At 44.9% G+C, this 17115-nt stretch overlaps 1 protein-coding gene across 4 annotated transcripts in view; it reads left to right on the top strand.

The window, feature by feature from the left end:
• Nucleotides 1–17115, top strand: part of ITGA9 (integrin subunit alpha 9) — a 541618-nt gene that overhangs the window by 90156 nt on the left and 434347 nt on the right. For all 4 annotated transcript variants that reach the window (XM_081971274.1, XM_081971275.1, XM_081971273.1 and 1 more), the window contains exon 9: nt 9482–9619. In XM_081971274.1, coding sequence (XP_081827400.1) covers nt 9482–9619 — 138 coding nt within the window. The remainder of the gene's footprint in view (nt 1–9481; nt 9620–17115) is intronic.

Raw genomic sequence — 17115 nt, 5'->3', positions numbered from 1 at the left:
TGGAGAGCTAATTGGAGGTGGTGCACATTCTCCCTCCCTCTCCTTCCCTCTCTCACCAGGCACACCGTGATTTGAGAAGGGGAAAAAGAGGGTTTCCCCTCAAGTCCATGGAGGGAGATTTCAGGGAAGCTCCACCTCCCTCAGAATGAAAATGCCCGGCGAGGCGCTTCAGCCCATCATTGCTCCTGTGGCAAACAGGGGAATCCCACCCCACCTGCTGGTCCGATCTCTCTTTCACCCACCCCACCCCTGCCCTGGGAATCTGTTTGCCCACCGCACACCCTTTCTGCACTGGGGGAAGGCGCTGGACATCAGGGACATTACACTTGCAACTGCCTGCCAGCCACCAGGGAGACTGCTGGTGTTGCCAGATGCCTCCCGGCACAGTTGAGCTGCTCTTGGCTCAGGGGGAGGGTCATGAGGCTTCGGGCCAGGACCACGCAAGCACAGCGGCCCCATCAAGAGTTGTGTTTGCCTCTGTTGCCTCTGAAGGTGGTGGGAAGCAGCAGGTGCTGTGGGTGCAAGTGGAAGGTGCTGGAAGCCTCAGGAGGGCCTGGGGGGTGAGAAAGGCCATTTTTGCCCTCCCCAGGTTCCTAGAAAGCCTCTGGAGCCTGGAGAGGGCAAAAAATGAGATCATCGCGGACTCAAAAGAGGGTGGGGTTTGCATGTGCATGTGTGGGTGGGAGGTTGTGCACATATGCACATGGGGTTGTGCGCATAGGATTATGGGCATGGCACGCCCACCCACAGCCCCCCTGCGCTGCCTCCACTTTTGGCACGCAATGCCAAAGGTTCGCCATCATTGCCATAGCCTATTACCGTCTCCGCAAGTCCAATTTTCTCCATTTGCTTCAAGGAGGTAAATTGCTGGGAGGCAGAGGCCAAAGAGTGGGGGCTGGTGGGTGGGCAGGGCTACATTTGGCGTATAAGACATACTCAAATTTTCACCCTCTTTTAGGGAGGGGAAAGGTGCATCTTATACTCCAAAAATATGGTGTATGATCTTTAGTGAAATGTTAGAATTAAACAAAGGTGATTAGATAAATGAATATACTTTAATATTCTGACCCCCCTTCTTGTATACCAAAGCACTCCGAAACAAGGTCTCTGCAAGATGTTTTATTTGCACACAATTCAAACCTTGGCAGCAATCCAGCACAGTCAATGCCCCGGCAGCAACCCAGGCACAGATAACACCCTGGCAGCAATCCAGCCTGCCGAGTTACAGATAACACCCTGGCAGCAATCCAGCCTGCCGAGGTACAAGACCGATCTGAGAGTGTCTCCAACTCTAATGATAAGTTGATTCCTGCAAAAACAGCTTTTGGAAAGTCCTTTCTTAAATAGCCTTGAGAGGAGCCTGATTACGATCACCTGGGTCCAATCATCTCTTGTAACTGCGTAGCTGTTCTCTACGTCTATCAGCTCTCCATTGCCGGGCATCCAGAAACCACTCCCTTGTCTCCTCCCCACTGCTCCAAGGCATGACGTCAGGAGCACACTCCCTTTGGCTTTCACCACTGCTCCATGCCTCAGGCGCCTCCTGGTGGCCAACCAGCCTCTTTGATCCCTGCTCAGTCGGAACCCTGTCCAGGGTCCTCCACATCCTCCAGAGCTGATTCATAGGGACCCTCGCTGTCGGAGTCTGGTGGCAGCTCCAACGGCTCCTGCTGGGCCACAACACTATCCCTCACCGCAGGGCCCTTCCCCTGGGTCTGACGCTTGGGATGTGGCCTCGAGGGATATTGCGCATGATAGGCTTGCACCAGAGAAGGGGCATGCACGGCCGTTGCATCAGTCCAGGTACCCCCATCCGACCCCTTGTCCGTCAAGTCTACCAAATACTGGAACCGTACCTTGAGCCATCTCGAGTCACGGATCCGGGTCACTTTGTGTGGTGGCTGTGTGTCCACCTCACTGGATGGTGGCTGGGGGAAGAGGGTTGGCGGAGAGGACAGCGGACCGCTCCAGGATCAGGAGCGAGCGATGGAACACCGGGTGCACTCGCATCGAGCGTGGGAGGGTTAGGCGATAGGCCACCAGGTTGATGATGGTCTCCACGGGGAACGGCCCAAGATACCGGTGGTCCAACTTCTTAGTCAGCCGGTGGGACAGAAGATGCCGCGTGGACAGCCACACACGATCTCCCATAGCCAACTCTGGCACTGTCGAGTCTTATCTGCTACCCTTTTGTAGTCCTCCTTTGCCTGATTCAGATAGTGGTGCACTACTTGGTGGACCGCCTGGAGCTCAGAGGGGAAGTCCTGCGCTGCGGGGACTGGAGAGCCCAGTGGGGTGAGAGGGAAAAAGCGAGGGTGGTACCCGACATTCGCCATGAAGGGCATCATCCATGTGGAGGTATGCTGCGAGTTGTTAAATGCGAACTCTGCCACAGCTAGGTACTCCGCCCAGTTGTTCTGCTGCTGGTTCACGAAGCAGTGAAGGTACTGTTCCAGAATCCCAATCACCTTCTCCGTCCCCCCATTGGTTTTGGGATGGTGCACTGAGGACAAACCTGGACATCTAGAGCCGCCATCAGCCCTTCCCAGAACTGGGCCATGAATTGTGTCCCATGATCTGATACAACCCGGTCAGGTAGGCCGTGCATCCGGAACACGTGCTGGATGAGCATGAGGGCAGTGGCGCGGGCTGTTGGCAATCTCCAACGGGATGAAATGTGCCATCTTGGTGAGCATGTCCACCACCACGAGGACCGTGGTAAAACTGAAGACAGGGGCAGTTCCAACAAGAAGTCCATGGACACGGCCCCCCAGGTTCTGTCCGGGGTCGGCAATGGCTGCAACAAGCCTGGAAGTTGCTGACTTGGCCTTTCGACACTGCACACACGATGTGACATACATCTGCACATTGTGTCGCAAGCGGGGCCACCAGAAAGTGCGGGAGACTAGGTGCAATGTCCCGCTGCTGGAATGTCATGACACTGGGAGAGAACCAGTCCACAGAGGGGCCCTGTGGGCACGTAGAGCCGGTCCCGATACATCAAAAGGTCATTGTCAAAGGTCAACGGGGAAGCCGGCACTACCTCTGCACTCCGTTGTTCCACCCACTCATCATCCCGCTGCGCATCCCGTATCAGAGTCCACGGGTTCATGAACTGCAGCGAAGGATTCAACTGGTAGAACAGTCCGGGGTGAAAGTGAGTCTGCAGGGTCAGAGTACTCCGGTTTCCTAGACGGGGCATCTGCCCTTTGATTCAGCGCACTAGGGATGAACGTCAAATTACATAAAATTGAACCAGGCAAAGAACAGAGACCACCGGATCTGGCGTTGGTTCAGCTTACGTACCGTGGTCAACAACTCTAAATTCCGATGGTCCATCTGGACCGCAACCTGATGCCTGGCCCCCTCCAGGTGATGCGTCCAGGCCTCGAACGCCACCTTGATAGCCAACAACTCCTTCTCCCAGATGGTGTAATTGTGCTCAGAAGGATTGAGTTTCCGAGAGTAGTAAGCGCAAGGGAAAAGGGTACCATCAGGGGCGTGAGCCTGCAGTAACACCACCCCTATCAGAATGTCAGACACGTCCGCCTCCACTACAAAGGGACGATGGGGATCAGGGTGCTTCAGGATCAGCTCCCTTGTAAAAATCAGCTCCTTCAGAGCCACGAACACCTGTTGCTCCGTGGGCCCCCAGTGAAATGGCACTTTCTTTTGTAGGAGCCGAGTGAGGGGCGTGGTCAAGAAAGCAAAGCTGGGGATGTCCAGGGTCCTCCACATCCTCCAGAGCCGACTCATAGGGACCCTCGCTGTCGGAGTCTGGTGGCAGCTCCAACAGCTCCTGCTGGGCCACAACACTTTAATATAAGCATGTGTATTAGTAGTAGAATTATATGGACTAGCGGATTGGAAAGAACATGAGTAGGAATTAAGTTAATTATTATTGGTACCAGAAGTATATATTGAGATATTGGATAATGAAAGAAAGGAAGGATAATGAAAGAAAGGAAGGATGGAACTTTAATATAAACAGATGTGAAGAGCTAAATAATGGAAATATGAATAACAAAAAAGATGGAAAATTGGAAACAGAAAAGAAATGTTATTATCATGCCTTTGAAAATAATAGCGATAGGGGGGAGTTAAAATAGAGATAGAAATAAAAGGGGAAATATAGTATATGTATATCAATATATTAAATATATATGAAAGAATAAGAGGAAGGTTTAGAATTGAAGGGTAATAGTAAAAGATATGGGTAAATAACATGAAATAATGAAAATGAAATGTAATAACTATGAGTAAAAACACTGTCTGTTTGTATTGAAATGTATAATACAGGCATCACACCATTTACGCAGTGATATTATAAACAAAATAAAATAAAAAACAATATAAAAAACATTATATTTCCACTCCATCCTCAAAGGCTGTATGGAAAAGAAAGGCAGCCTATTGACAGCCTTCTGAAAAACCAATAGGAGCAATACCAACCTTGTATCTAGAGATAGGATATTTCAGAGAAGGTAAGACATTGCAAAGTGGACTTTTCTCTAGACCCCTTCTTGCTTATATTTCCAGATGAGACATTTTTAATATGCCCTCTCTATTAATTCTTACTAGATAGGCAATTTCACTTGGAGCAGACTGTTTTATAGGTAACCAGGAGTCAAAACGTATAGGGTAATAATTAGCATCTTAAATTTATTAATAAAATGTATAGGTAATAATTAACATCTTAATTTGAACCTAAACATTTGCAAACAAGCAGTGCAGTTCCTGTAAAAAATGATATCTTGTGGGTTAATCAAGAATAAGAGTTGGAAGGTACCTTGTAGGTCATCTAGTCCAAACTCCCAGCCAAACAGACGACCCTACACCTGTGATGGTGAACCTATGGCACACGTGCCACAGATGGCATGCACTGTGGGCATGTGAGCCGTCACCCCAGTTCAGCACCACTGCCCTGGCACACATGTCTTCTGCCGGCCAGCTGATTTTTGGGTCTCTGACACGTATGCATGGGGGTGGGGCGCATACAGGAGACACATATGTATGCATGGAAGGGCTGGGGAAGTCACACACACACGCATGGGGGTGGGAGTGCAGAGGGTCTTGCTAAGATGGTATTAGCACCTCACTTTATCTTGTTTGTATCCCTCTGTTAATGCAACTAAGGATTGCATTGACTTTTTTGGTTGCCGCTGCACACTGCTGGCTCATATTTAGCTGGTTGTCCACCAAGTTTCCAGAATCCTTCTCCCAGTTGTCTTGTTTCACCCAGTCTATATGTGTAATTTTGGTTTTTCTTGCCTAAGTGTAGAACTTTACTTTTCTCTGCATTGAATTTCACTTTGTTAGATAGGGCCCAGTATTCAAGTCTGCTAGGGTGCTAGCTATTCCTGCCAGCTTAATATCATCTGCAAATTTGGTAAGTTTCCCTCCTATTTCCTCATCTAAGTCATTTATGTAAATATTAAAGAGTACTGGGCCTAAAACGGAACCTTGTGGTACCCAACTGCTTACTTTCTTCCACATAGATGTAGTACCTTTAAGGACTACTATGGTTTGTCAGCCAGTTGTGAATCCATCTAGTTGTGAAGCTATCTGTCCCACTTTTTTGTAGCTTACCAAGAAGTAGGTTGTGTCTACTTTGTTGAATGCCTTGCTGATGTATAAGTATATTATGTACACAGTATTTCGCTGGCCTACTAATTTAGTCACTATGTTGAAGAATGAAATAAGATTGGTTTGGCATTATCTGTTTTTAACAAACCTATGGTGATTGCTTGCTATTACTTTACTTGTTTCTAGATGTTGACAGATCTGGTTTTTAAAATTATCTTTTCCAGTATCCTCCCAGGAATTGATGTTAGGCTGATTGGTATGTAGTTTCCTGGGTCTGTTTTTTTACCTTTTGTGAAGTTGGGAACCACATCAGCTCCTTTTCAGTCCTCTGGTAGTTCCTGGTGCTCCAGGATTTTTGAAAGATGCCGTGCAGTGGCTCTGAGATGACATCTGCCAGCTCTTTTAGAACTCTGGAATGTAAACCATCAGGTCCTGGTGATTTGTATTCATCAAGATGACAGGTGTTCTCTTACTATTTTTTTGCTTATTTTAACTTTTATTTCTAGTCTGTCTTTTACAGTTACATTTTTGGTAGGTTGGACTATTGTTTCTTTTTGCATGAAGACTGATGGCAAATAATGAGTTAAGCAGCTCTGCTTTCTATCTGCTGCCTTTTACTTCTTTGCTGTCTTTTTAGTGGACTTACTGTTTCCTTGATTTTTTTCTTGCTATTTATATGTTTGAAGAAACTTTTTTTTATTATCTTTGACTTTTGTTGCAAGTCTTCATTCTGAGCCTTTGCTTTCCTGACTTTGTCTTGGCAGATTCTGGCTATCTGCCTTAGTTATGTGTCCCTCTTTCCATTTTTTGTACTTGTCCTTTTTGTCTTTTAATTTGTCAGAGAGATCAGATGCAGCCATGCTGGTTTCTTCTTGGTTTTATTGTTTTTCTTTTTCAGTGGTATTGTGCTGGTATGGGCTTTTATGGTCATATTTTTCAGAGTTTTCCAAGCTTCTTGAGTTCTTTTTCCCTTTAGGATTTTTATCCAAGTAATATTTTCCAAGTTCTCCCTGAGTTTGTTAAAATCAGCTCTTTTAAAATCTAGGACTCTGCCATCATTGTGTTCTGTTGCTTGTGTTTGCGTGTTGAATCCTAGTATGACATAGTCACTCTCACCCAAGGTTCCTGTGGTTTCAACTCCCTCTATCGCATCTGTTTGTAAGAATTAAGCACAGTACAGCTGTCCCTCTAGTTCCCTCCTCTACCTTTTGGACAACAAAATTGTCAGCTAGGTTGGTCAGGAACCAATTTGATTTCTCACTTGGTACGAATTAAGTCTTCCAATTGATGTCACAATAATTAAAGTCCCCAATTACTATTGTAGTGTGTCTCCTACATATAGTTGGTTGGCAAAAAGTACATATATTTTTTCTGCTTGGTTGGGTGGCAAGTAGTATACACCTATGGTTTCGACTCCATCTATCACTGTGTTGGCGAACCAATGGCATGCGTGCCAGGGTGGCATGTGGAGCCATTTCTGAGGGCACGCAAGGCATTGCCCTGTCAGCTCCAGTGCACATGTGTGTGCTGGTTTTTGGCAGTTTTTTTCTCTCCCGAGGATTCCCTGTAACCTCCAAAAGCTAAAAACAGCCCAACACAAACCAGAAATGAGGAAGAGAGCTGCCTCCACGGGGAAAGACAAATGGAAAGGAAAGAAGAAAAGGGGCTTCTTTCCCTCTTGCTGGCTGCTCTGTTTCCCCACTTCCCCCACCCTATTAAAGAGGATCCTGCCTGGTTGCTGCAATCCAAAGGGAAATGAGGAAGGGAGCTGCCTGCACGGGGGAAAGATAGCGGCAAGGAAAGAAGAAAAGGACCTTCTTTCCCTCAATGTGGCTGCTCTGTTGCCCTTTCTCCATTTCAGCGCCATGCCATGGAGCCTGCCCTACCCACCATCGCCCAGGTCTTTACTTCCCCCAAGCATTTCTTTGGGGAAGGGGAATTTAGCAACCGGACTCACACTGGCTGGAGTAAAAAGGGTCCAATCTTCACACAGGATAATGATAAGGGAAGATTTTTTGATGCAGGAGCACACTTGAGCATCCCCCACCCCGGTCTCTGCCTGTTTATGGCAGAGCAAGTCTCCCCTCACTGGGTGTTAGCCAAGGGGAAGCAGCCAGAGGAGGGAGTGGCGGGGAAGCCTTGTACAAAAATGTGCGGTCTGCATCAAAAAGGGGCATTAAGTTATGTGGGTAGGCACTCGAGTGCTTGTGATAGCACACATGCGCATGCTTTTGGCACCTGAGGCAAAAAACCTGCTCTATCACTTCTTCTCTGTATGTCAAGAGCTATATTTCAAACCCTTTTTATCTTTGGAATGGTTCTCAAGTTGAACTCATTTTAAACAGACTTAATCAGTGCAGTTCAAATGAGACCCTACTTAATATTTTAAATCCTTTAAATTTCAGTATTTAAAATTATTAGATGAAATGAATCTTTTGCTGTGGGGCAGTAAAACTAATTATCTATGCTCGCACAAGGTGTTTCTTAAAATAGTATTTTGAGTTTCCCATATCCTTCTATTTGAAGGGCCATTGACTTGAATGAAAAGGAATGGAAAAGAAAAATACATTGACACAGGATGCAATGAGAAGAAGATTGAAGAGTTCACATAAGCATTCTGCGCTTGTGCTTTTAGGTTCCATGAAGCCCCTTATTCTATAATATCTTGAAATTTCTTCATTAAGTAATTTCTCATGGATTCAATCCTTGGATGAATTTTTGAGCTGATAATAATTTCTGGTATTATTTAATATCATCAGAAAGGCATATCACTGCATTTTAGGCATAATTTGCCTACCATATGTCTACTTTTCTGGTCCTTTTATCAATAGTCCTGACCTGGTCTTATTAAAAAACCTAAACTTTTTAGTTACTGAGGACACACCTACTTCCTGACCCAAAAGTACTTTTTCAAGAGGCAACTGAACTTCCTTGTTTTTCTTTGAATTTTTCATCCAAGATATTTCTTCAGTTTGGATAAGAAGCAAAACATCTTAAAGGGAAAAAAAAACAGACAGTCCAGTTGCTTCTTGAAAAAGCATGACCTGGATGACTGAGAATCTCTATAGATATCTACTTCATGACTTAATTTTCTCTTTTAACTTAATTGAAGTGATTGTACGTTGCTTGGAATCTATGAGAGAATGGTCAAACAAGTATCCAAATGGTATTTTTACACTGCACTGGTTTGATTCTTTTTAAAAGTGTCCTGCATTAACCCTGAAATGTTTACTAATGTAGGTGAATCATCATTATGACTTCAGTAGTACAGGTATATTTAAAGCAAGACTAGGAAAGCTTTAAGAGGAGACAGAATTGCAATTCCCAGTAGCCAAAGCTAGTGGGTATGATTAGAAAGTTTGGATAATAGACAAGGTAGTACCTGGAGACAGGAGAAGAGAAAGAAATGGAGAAAATCACAAAATACAAAGACCTGAAAATAGCAATAGAATGATTGTGGCAAAAAATAAAATAAAATAATTGTATCAATGGTAGTTCCAAAACAACTGGAGCACCACTTGAATACAATTGGCATTGAAACAAAAATTGCCATCAATTGCAAAAGGCAGCTTTGCTTGGAACAGCTAACATCTTGCAACAATACATTTAACACCATCAAACAGCCACTACCTATCTCAGGTCTTGATAGGTGGATAAAGATGTCAGATCGAGTCTATATATCTTGATATGTTCAGAGGTGTTCAACCATAACAATAAGAGTAGCTGCCCTATCCAACTGATATTAGAAAACTATTGCAACTGGCATTTACAGCTGCCAGGTGTGAGATAGATCAGTAAGTTATAGTTCCACTTGCAAAAAAAGAAAAGCTTGTGTGATTTCCTCTTGTACGTGGGCAGATATTGAATGCTTTGTTGTGACTCAATTTGGTTGCAGATGGGCTCTTACTTTGGCTCCTCCTTATGTGCAGTAGATCTGAATTCTGATGGACTTTCTGACCTGCTGGTGGGAGCACCCATGTTTTCTGAGATTCGGGATGAAGGTCAAGTCACTGTGTTCCTCAGCAAAGGAAATGTAAGTATATGAACTAACCAAGCTAACAATTTGGAGAAATCTTTGTAATACTTAATCACAATTGTTCTGTATTATGTGAATTTGGCTATAGGGCATTAAGCAAACGTGGGATTGCAATTTTCCAATTTCTACTTAAGAGGTAAAGTAGCTTTAATAAAACAAGGAGATGCATGTGCTTTTATTATCTCTTAGAATATTATAAAGTCTGTTTGAATTTCTTCTTGTACAAGAGTGGACAAATCTATTATAACACAAACAAGAGAATACTGGGATGTCTACAGCCTAGATCAGGGGGTCCTCAAACTTTTTGAACAGGGGGCTGATTCATGGTCCTTCACACTGTTAGGCAGCCAGACCAGCTGGGTGGATGTGGCTAGGTAGTCATGTGACTGGGCAGGAATGGCCAATTTAGCAGTCCATTTTGCCTTTGTCCTTGGTGTATTTGCTCAACCCAAGGAATCTATTTACTTAAGACCTCCCCTCAAGGAAAAAAGAGCGCAAACTTTCTTGCCATTTGCCTAATTTGTAGTGCAAAGAAACATGAAATAATACAACATTTAAAATGAAGAACAATTTTACCCAACAGAAATATACTACTAATTCAATGGGAAGTGTGGGCCTACTTATTTGGGATTACAGGGCTAAAGGTCTTTTAAGCCTGGAGGAGAATTCACAAACTGCTTTTTGCCACACTTGTGCATGTGTATATGCACACATGAATATCTACCAAAATTGTTCAGCCAATTTGGTGGATGTACTTTATATATGGGAAGAATCAAATCAGTTGATGAATTCTCCTTCAGGCATTATACTGCGGTTGCATTTGAATTAGTGTTAGTCAACTTCAGCTGATTTTGAAAAAGCTAGGAGATGTGGAGACATGTCTCTTACCCACCCACCCACTCACTTTTAAAGTGCTACTTTAAAAGCAGCTCCTTCCCTACTTACCCACTGGCCCTCGATTACATGGCTGTGGAAAACATCTGAAAGGCTGTTTTTAAAGACTTTAAAAGACTTTTAAAGCACTACATTACAAGCTGGCAGCTGCTTTTCATCCCACCACTCCATGGCTGGATATTTTGTATTGGCGGCCCAGATGCGTCCTGCGTGGTGTAGTTTGAGGATGCCTGGCCAAAGATTATTTTCATTTTTTACTATGTTTGACCCTTTATTACTATACTTTTCATTTGGGAAAATCCAAAGCAGTTTCTAAACTGTCATAGATCCTATATGGAAAAGCAAAGAAATACATTCTGTCATAAGGAATCCTAAAAAAAGCACTGAAAAACAAAGAGGAAGCCAAGCAGTGACGTGCAGTCAGGGGAGGCAGGGGAGGCGGAGCCTCACCACTCTCATCATGAAAATAAAAAAGAATTACTCCAGGAAGCCGTGAAAGTGGCTGGGAAAGTGGCTTGGTTTAGCCTCCCTGGACATCTCAGCAGCAGCAGCAGCCCCAAGTGTGCCAATCTCACCATTTTTTACATTGGGCGAGCCCAGGATCCTTGCAAGGGGAATGGGACCACGTGTGCAGGCGGCTCCTCAGCTCCAGCCTCAATCAGCCTCAATCAGCGCAGCCGCGGTCCCCTTCATGTTGGCTCAGGAAGGAGGGGAATGGGACCACGTGTGCAGGGGAAGGGGATCACGGCTCTGCTAATCTGAGGCTGTGCGCTGAGGAGCCGCCTGCACACGTGGTCCCATTCCCCTTGCAAGGATCCCGGGCCAAGTTACAGGAGCCGGGGGGGAGCGCTCACGTTGCTTGCTGCCTTCGGTATACCGCTAGGTTGGGGAGTGGCGTTCTGTCTGGCCAGAGGGGAGAGTTGCCGGGCGGCTGCTCTCTTGTGAACTGGCTCCCGAAGAGCTGGGCACAGCCTCAGGGGCGAAGCAGCCATGAGGTAACCATGCTCACGAGCAACCGCCCGGCAAATCCTCTCGCCAGCCAGGAAAAGCGCCATTCACTGACCTAGGGGGTATCCCTAAGGTGCCAAGCCATGTGGTGCTCTGCCCACCCACCCACCCCCAGCTCCTGCGGCTTGGCACATTCGGGATACTCCCTAGGTCAGTGCATGGAGCTCTGCCCAGCTGGAGAAGGGGGTTGTGTGAGCGCCTGTTTCGCCCGCAGTGATTTGAAGTCGTCTAGTGATTTGAAGTCATCTAGGGTAGACAGGTGCTCACTTACCTTTTTCTTCCCTATTTCAACTTGTGTTCCTAATCTGATTTTTGTGGTGCTGTTTTTGATAGGTTGGACTGTTTTATCCCTTTGTGTAAAGACAGATGCAAAACATGAGTTAAATAGTTCTGCTTTCTCCCTGTTGCTTGTCACCTTCTTGCCACTTTCTCCCAGCAATGGACCAATTGTTTCCTTAACTCTTTTCTTGTTTTTAACATGTTGGAAGAAGCTTTTTTTTGTTATTTTTTACTTTTGTGGCAAGCCTTTCTTCATTTTGAGCCTTAGCTTTCCTCACTTCATCTTTACATGTTCGGGCTATTTGCTGATATTCTGCCTTAGTTATGTCCTCCCCTTTCCACTTTTTATACTTATCTTTTTTGTCTTTCAATTTGTCAGAGAAATACTTTGATGCATGCGATGGAGCATTGTCCTGCATAAAACTATGGACTTCTTGAAAGATGCAGAGTTTTTTCTGCACTGCTGCTTGAAGAAAGTATCTTCTAAAAACTGGCAGTAGGTTTGCGAATTGATTTTGAGTCCATCTTCAACCTGAAAAGGTCCAACTAGCTCATCTTTAATAAAAGCCAGTCCATACCAGTACCCCACCTCCACCTTGCTGGAATCTGAGTCGAAATGAAGCTCTGTGCCTATTGCTGATCCAGCAACAGGCCCATCCATCTGTCCATCATGAGTTACTCTCATCTCATCAGTTCATAAAACCTTTAAAAAAACTGTGTTCAGATATTTCTTGGCCCAGTTTTGCCATTTCAAGTTATGTGTCTTGTTCAATAGTGGTTGGGTTTCAGCCTTTGTTTGCCATGTCTCTGAGCACTAAACAACTTGAACTTCTAGGCATTTCAAGTAGGTTGCAGTTCTTAAATATGACAGTACTGGATGATAATGAGTTCTTGGTAGCTTCATGTTTGATTCTTCTCAAATCTTTGGCAGTTAATGTCCATTTTTTTCTCAATACATTTCTTGTGATCTCATTAACTATTTGCAACAAAATATTTGATGGTTCTGCGATCATGCCCCAATATCTTGCAATTTCAAGAGTGCTGCATCCCTGTGAAACATTTTTACAATGTTTTACTTTTCAGAGTCAGTTAAATCTCTTTTTTTGGCCCATTTTGCCTTAGGAAAAGAAGCTGCCTGATAATTATGCACACCTTGATGTAAGGTGTTGCTCTTCTTAGGCCACCCTTGCCTCATTACCCAACTACACATCATGTGATGTGCTTATATCCACTAAGAATTCAAATTTATACAGCTTGGAGGTGGAAAATATGCATAAAAATGATGATATGGTCAAAATACTCACTTGACTAATAATTGTGCACATGGTGTATATGTGTGTATGTGTGTATTTATTTATTTATTGAATTTATTTTGACAACTCAAGGCAACTTAAGAATATAAAAGAATATTTAAAACAATAAAACTAATAAAAAGGAATCAAATAAATTAATATAATATAATAAAATCACCCCCTGCCCCTCACCCCCATCCTGGCAACAGTAGATCACATGAGCCATTTAGTGTTCTCCATCCTGCTCTGGGTTCCCGAGGCCCACTGGCAGAATGAGGTCTTCAGCGTCTTCTGGAAGAGTGCTAGAGTGGGGGCCATTCTAATCTCTGGGAAATGATGTTCCAGAGGGAGGGAGCCACCATGTAGAAGGCCCTTCCTCTGGGTCCCACTAGGTGTATCTTTCTAGGGGATGGGATCCGCAACATTCCCTGTCTCCCAGCTCTGATGGGTTAGTAGATGTGACTGACAAGAGACGGTATCTCAGATAACCTGGTCCCAAGTCATGAAGGGCTTTAAAGGTGACAACCAGCATGTTGAACTGAACCCAGAAGCAAATCGGCAGCCACTGCAGTTCCCGCAGGAGAGGTGATACATGCGCACAGTGGGGTCTTCACAAAACCATGTGGGCTGCTGCATTTTGCACCAACTGATGCTTCCAGATGGTCTTAAGGGCAGCCCCATGTAGAGCGCATTGCAATAGTTAAGATGGAAAATGACTAGGGCATGAGTGACAGTGAGTAGAGATTGTCAGTCCAGGAAAGGGCATAACTAGCGCACAACCAACAATTGTGCAAAGTCCCCCCTGGACACGAGCACCACCTGCTCTTTGAGTAGGAATTGTGAGTTCAGGAGAATTCCTTAGGAAAAATTGCCACTTTTGGTCTTGGATGGGGTGGCACTATCCCAAACAGACCCTGTGCTACATCGGGGAATTCTCCTGGACTCATGATTCCTGTGCATAATTGGGGAACTCCAAATTCTTGCCAGGGTTTAGTTTCAACCCGTTGCTCCTCATCCAGTCCCTAACAGCCTTCAGGCACTGGAAGAGGGAGGACACAGCATCACATAACTCACCATAGGCCCAGACATCATCAACATATTGGTGATACCTCAGTCCATGGTGGCAGATTATCTCACCCAGCAGCTTCATATAAATGTTGAACAGGAGCGGAGAGAGCACCCAACCCTGTGGAACCCCGCAAAGCAGTGGGTGAAAGCTGATCTCTCTCCTCCTATCAACACTGACTGAGAGTGGCTGCAGAGGAAGAAAGTGAAACAGGGTAGAACAAGGCCTCCCACTCCCATCACCAAAAGACGCTCCAGGAAAATACCATGGTCAATAGTATTGAAAGTTGCAGAGAGGTCAAGTAGAGCAAGGATGGATGCACTATCCCCATCCCATTCCTACCAGAGATCATCCAAAACCATGACCTATGCTGTTTCTGCCCCAAATCCAGGCCTGAGTCATGACTGGAAGGGATTGAGATAATCTGTTTCATTCAGAAACCTCTGGAGCTGCAGTACGATCATCTTCTCAACAACCTTCCCTAAAAAGGGAAGATTGGAGACAAGTCGGAAATCATCCAACAGGGTGGAATCCAGCGATGGCTTCTTAAGAAGAGGGCAGACCTCAGCCTCCTTAAAGTGCTGGGGCATTATGCACTCCTTTAGGGAAGCATTGATCACTGCCAGTCCACCCACCTGTCACCTCCTGGGAAGCTTTCACAAGCCAGGAGAGATATGGGTCTAAAACATGGATGCACTCTAGACATCTCCTCATGTGTTTTAACCCTCTCAGTTCCTCTATATACCACAAAAGGCAGCGAGGTCTATGGGTGAGGGGAGGGTGGGTGCAATCCTATCCAGAGCCTCAGTCACCTTCTTATTCTAAACAGTGACTAAAAGCTTGGCTAAACTGCACAGCAGATCTGCAGTTATAACCCCCAGCTCCTTCTGGAATTCATCTGGGTTCATTAGTCTATGGGACGGACCAATCTAATAGGTCCTGCCTCCCTGTGGGGAGATACAGTTCTTGAGAAACTGTTGAGACTGTGACCCGACTATGACAAGGGGACCAAGGACAGATCCACCAATTTCAGGTCACATAGACACTGCTCCGACAAGAAAACCAAATTGGGTGTGTCTGACCACTATTTCTAGTCAGGTCCTGGATGACCTGGGACAGGCCCATGGAAGTCATAGTTTCCATGAAATCTTGGGCTACCTCCATTTACATTTACATTTATTACATTTATAAACCGCTCCCTCTCCCTGAAGGGACTCCGACCCTGTTCCCAGGGATGGCAGGTTGAAATCCCCCAGAACTATAAACCTGGGGAATTCCCTCGCTAGGTGAGGTCCAGGAGGCTGGATAGGGAAGCTGCAATGCAGCAGGGAGATTGGTACAGCAGTAGCAATGCCCACCTGATCCATTGAGCCCAACCTAAGGAAAAGGTTCTCACAGCTGGTGTTCTATCCCAAGCCTCTACAATATATGCAGACGCAGACTTGGCTGTCTGACACAACTAAGGAGGGAGATAAGCAACCCCTTGGCTGGGAGCCCAGAAATCTATCTCTATGAATCAAGGCTTGAACTCACAAAATTCTCCCAATCTTTCTCTACAGCTGGATCAGTAAATTATTGTTTCCTGCAAAATTCCCCTCCTGTCGCCCCATCTATAAGCTCTCAGGGAGGGGCCAATCAATAGCCACCTGCTCCTATTTCCTTCTGTGACCCTTTTTCCAAGCTGCTCCCTCCTCCTCGCAGCCCTACGCATACATACGTCAGGGACAACCTCCCTCTGTTCTTCCTCACTGCTCCCTGACTCAGACGCCACCTGGTGACCAACAGGCCTCTTTAGTCCCTGCCCTGACTCCGAACACCCCCCAGAGTCTTCCTCAGCCTCCAGGGCAGTCCCATAGTGTTCATTGCTGTCAGATTCCACCAACAGCTCAGCTGGTCACTGTTGGGCCACAACACTATCCCTCACCACAGGGCCCTTCCCCCAGGTCTGATATTCTAGGTGTGCCCTAGATGGGAATTGATCATGGAAGGCCTGCACCAAAGCAGGTGTGTGCACGGAGGTTGCATCCCCCCAGGTAAAATCCTCCGGCCCATAGCCTTTCCATTCAATCAGGTATTGGAACTGTCCTTTCAGCCATTGGGAATCCCGGATACTGGCAACTTCATACTCGGGCAGCTCCTCATCGTCACAAGGTTCTGGCTGGTGATGATCTGGTTGGCGAAGATTTCCACTTCAATTTGATTTCTTAATTTATAATAATTATCTTCCTTAATGGTTACACATCTTGAAGTCAGCTGTATCCCCAAATATTTCACTTTTTTTTACTATTTGATATCTAGTTTCTCCATTATTTCTCTTTTCTGTTTTTTTGTTATGTTTTTCACTCGAAATTTTTTTTAATCTTTATTAATTTTCAATCCTGCCATTCCTCCATTCTCTTCTATTTGTTCTAGTAGTTTTGGACCTGTTCATATTGGATCTTCCATAATAAATACTAAGTCATCTGCAAATGCTTGCAATTTATATTCTTCTTTTTAAATTTTCAATCCCTTTATATCTTTATCTTGCATTATCTTTCTGTTCAAAATTTTAGTATCAATATGAATAATAGTGGAGATAACAGGCACCCTTGCCTGGTCCTTTTCTAATTAGCACTTTTTATGTCATATCTTCATTTACCATCACTTTAGCCTGTTGTTCTTTATGGATAGTTTTAACCATGTTTATGAATCCATCCCCAAAATCCATCATTTGCAGTTGCATTATCATAAATTGCCAATTTATATTATCAATGTACATCCCAAAATAACAGTGCCATTTGTTTCCCATTTGCTTCATAATGTTCTAATGCATTCAATATAATCTGCATATTATCTCTAATCTGTTTCTTGGGTAAAAAACTATTTTGATCTGAGTGTATAAATTCACTTAACAATCTTTTGAGTCTTTCCGCCATTATCGATGCAAAGTTTCGTTCTCTTTGAGAGCCACTTTG

This window comes from Natrix helvetica, assembly GCF_964273705.1.
Source record: "Natrix helvetica genome assembly, chromosome: Z".
Lineage (NCBI taxonomy): Eukaryota > Metazoa > Chordata > Lepidosauria > Squamata > Natricidae > Natrix > Natrix helvetica.
Note: the sequence above shows the minus strand (reverse complement) of the source record. Positions and strands in the feature narration are given on the sequence as shown.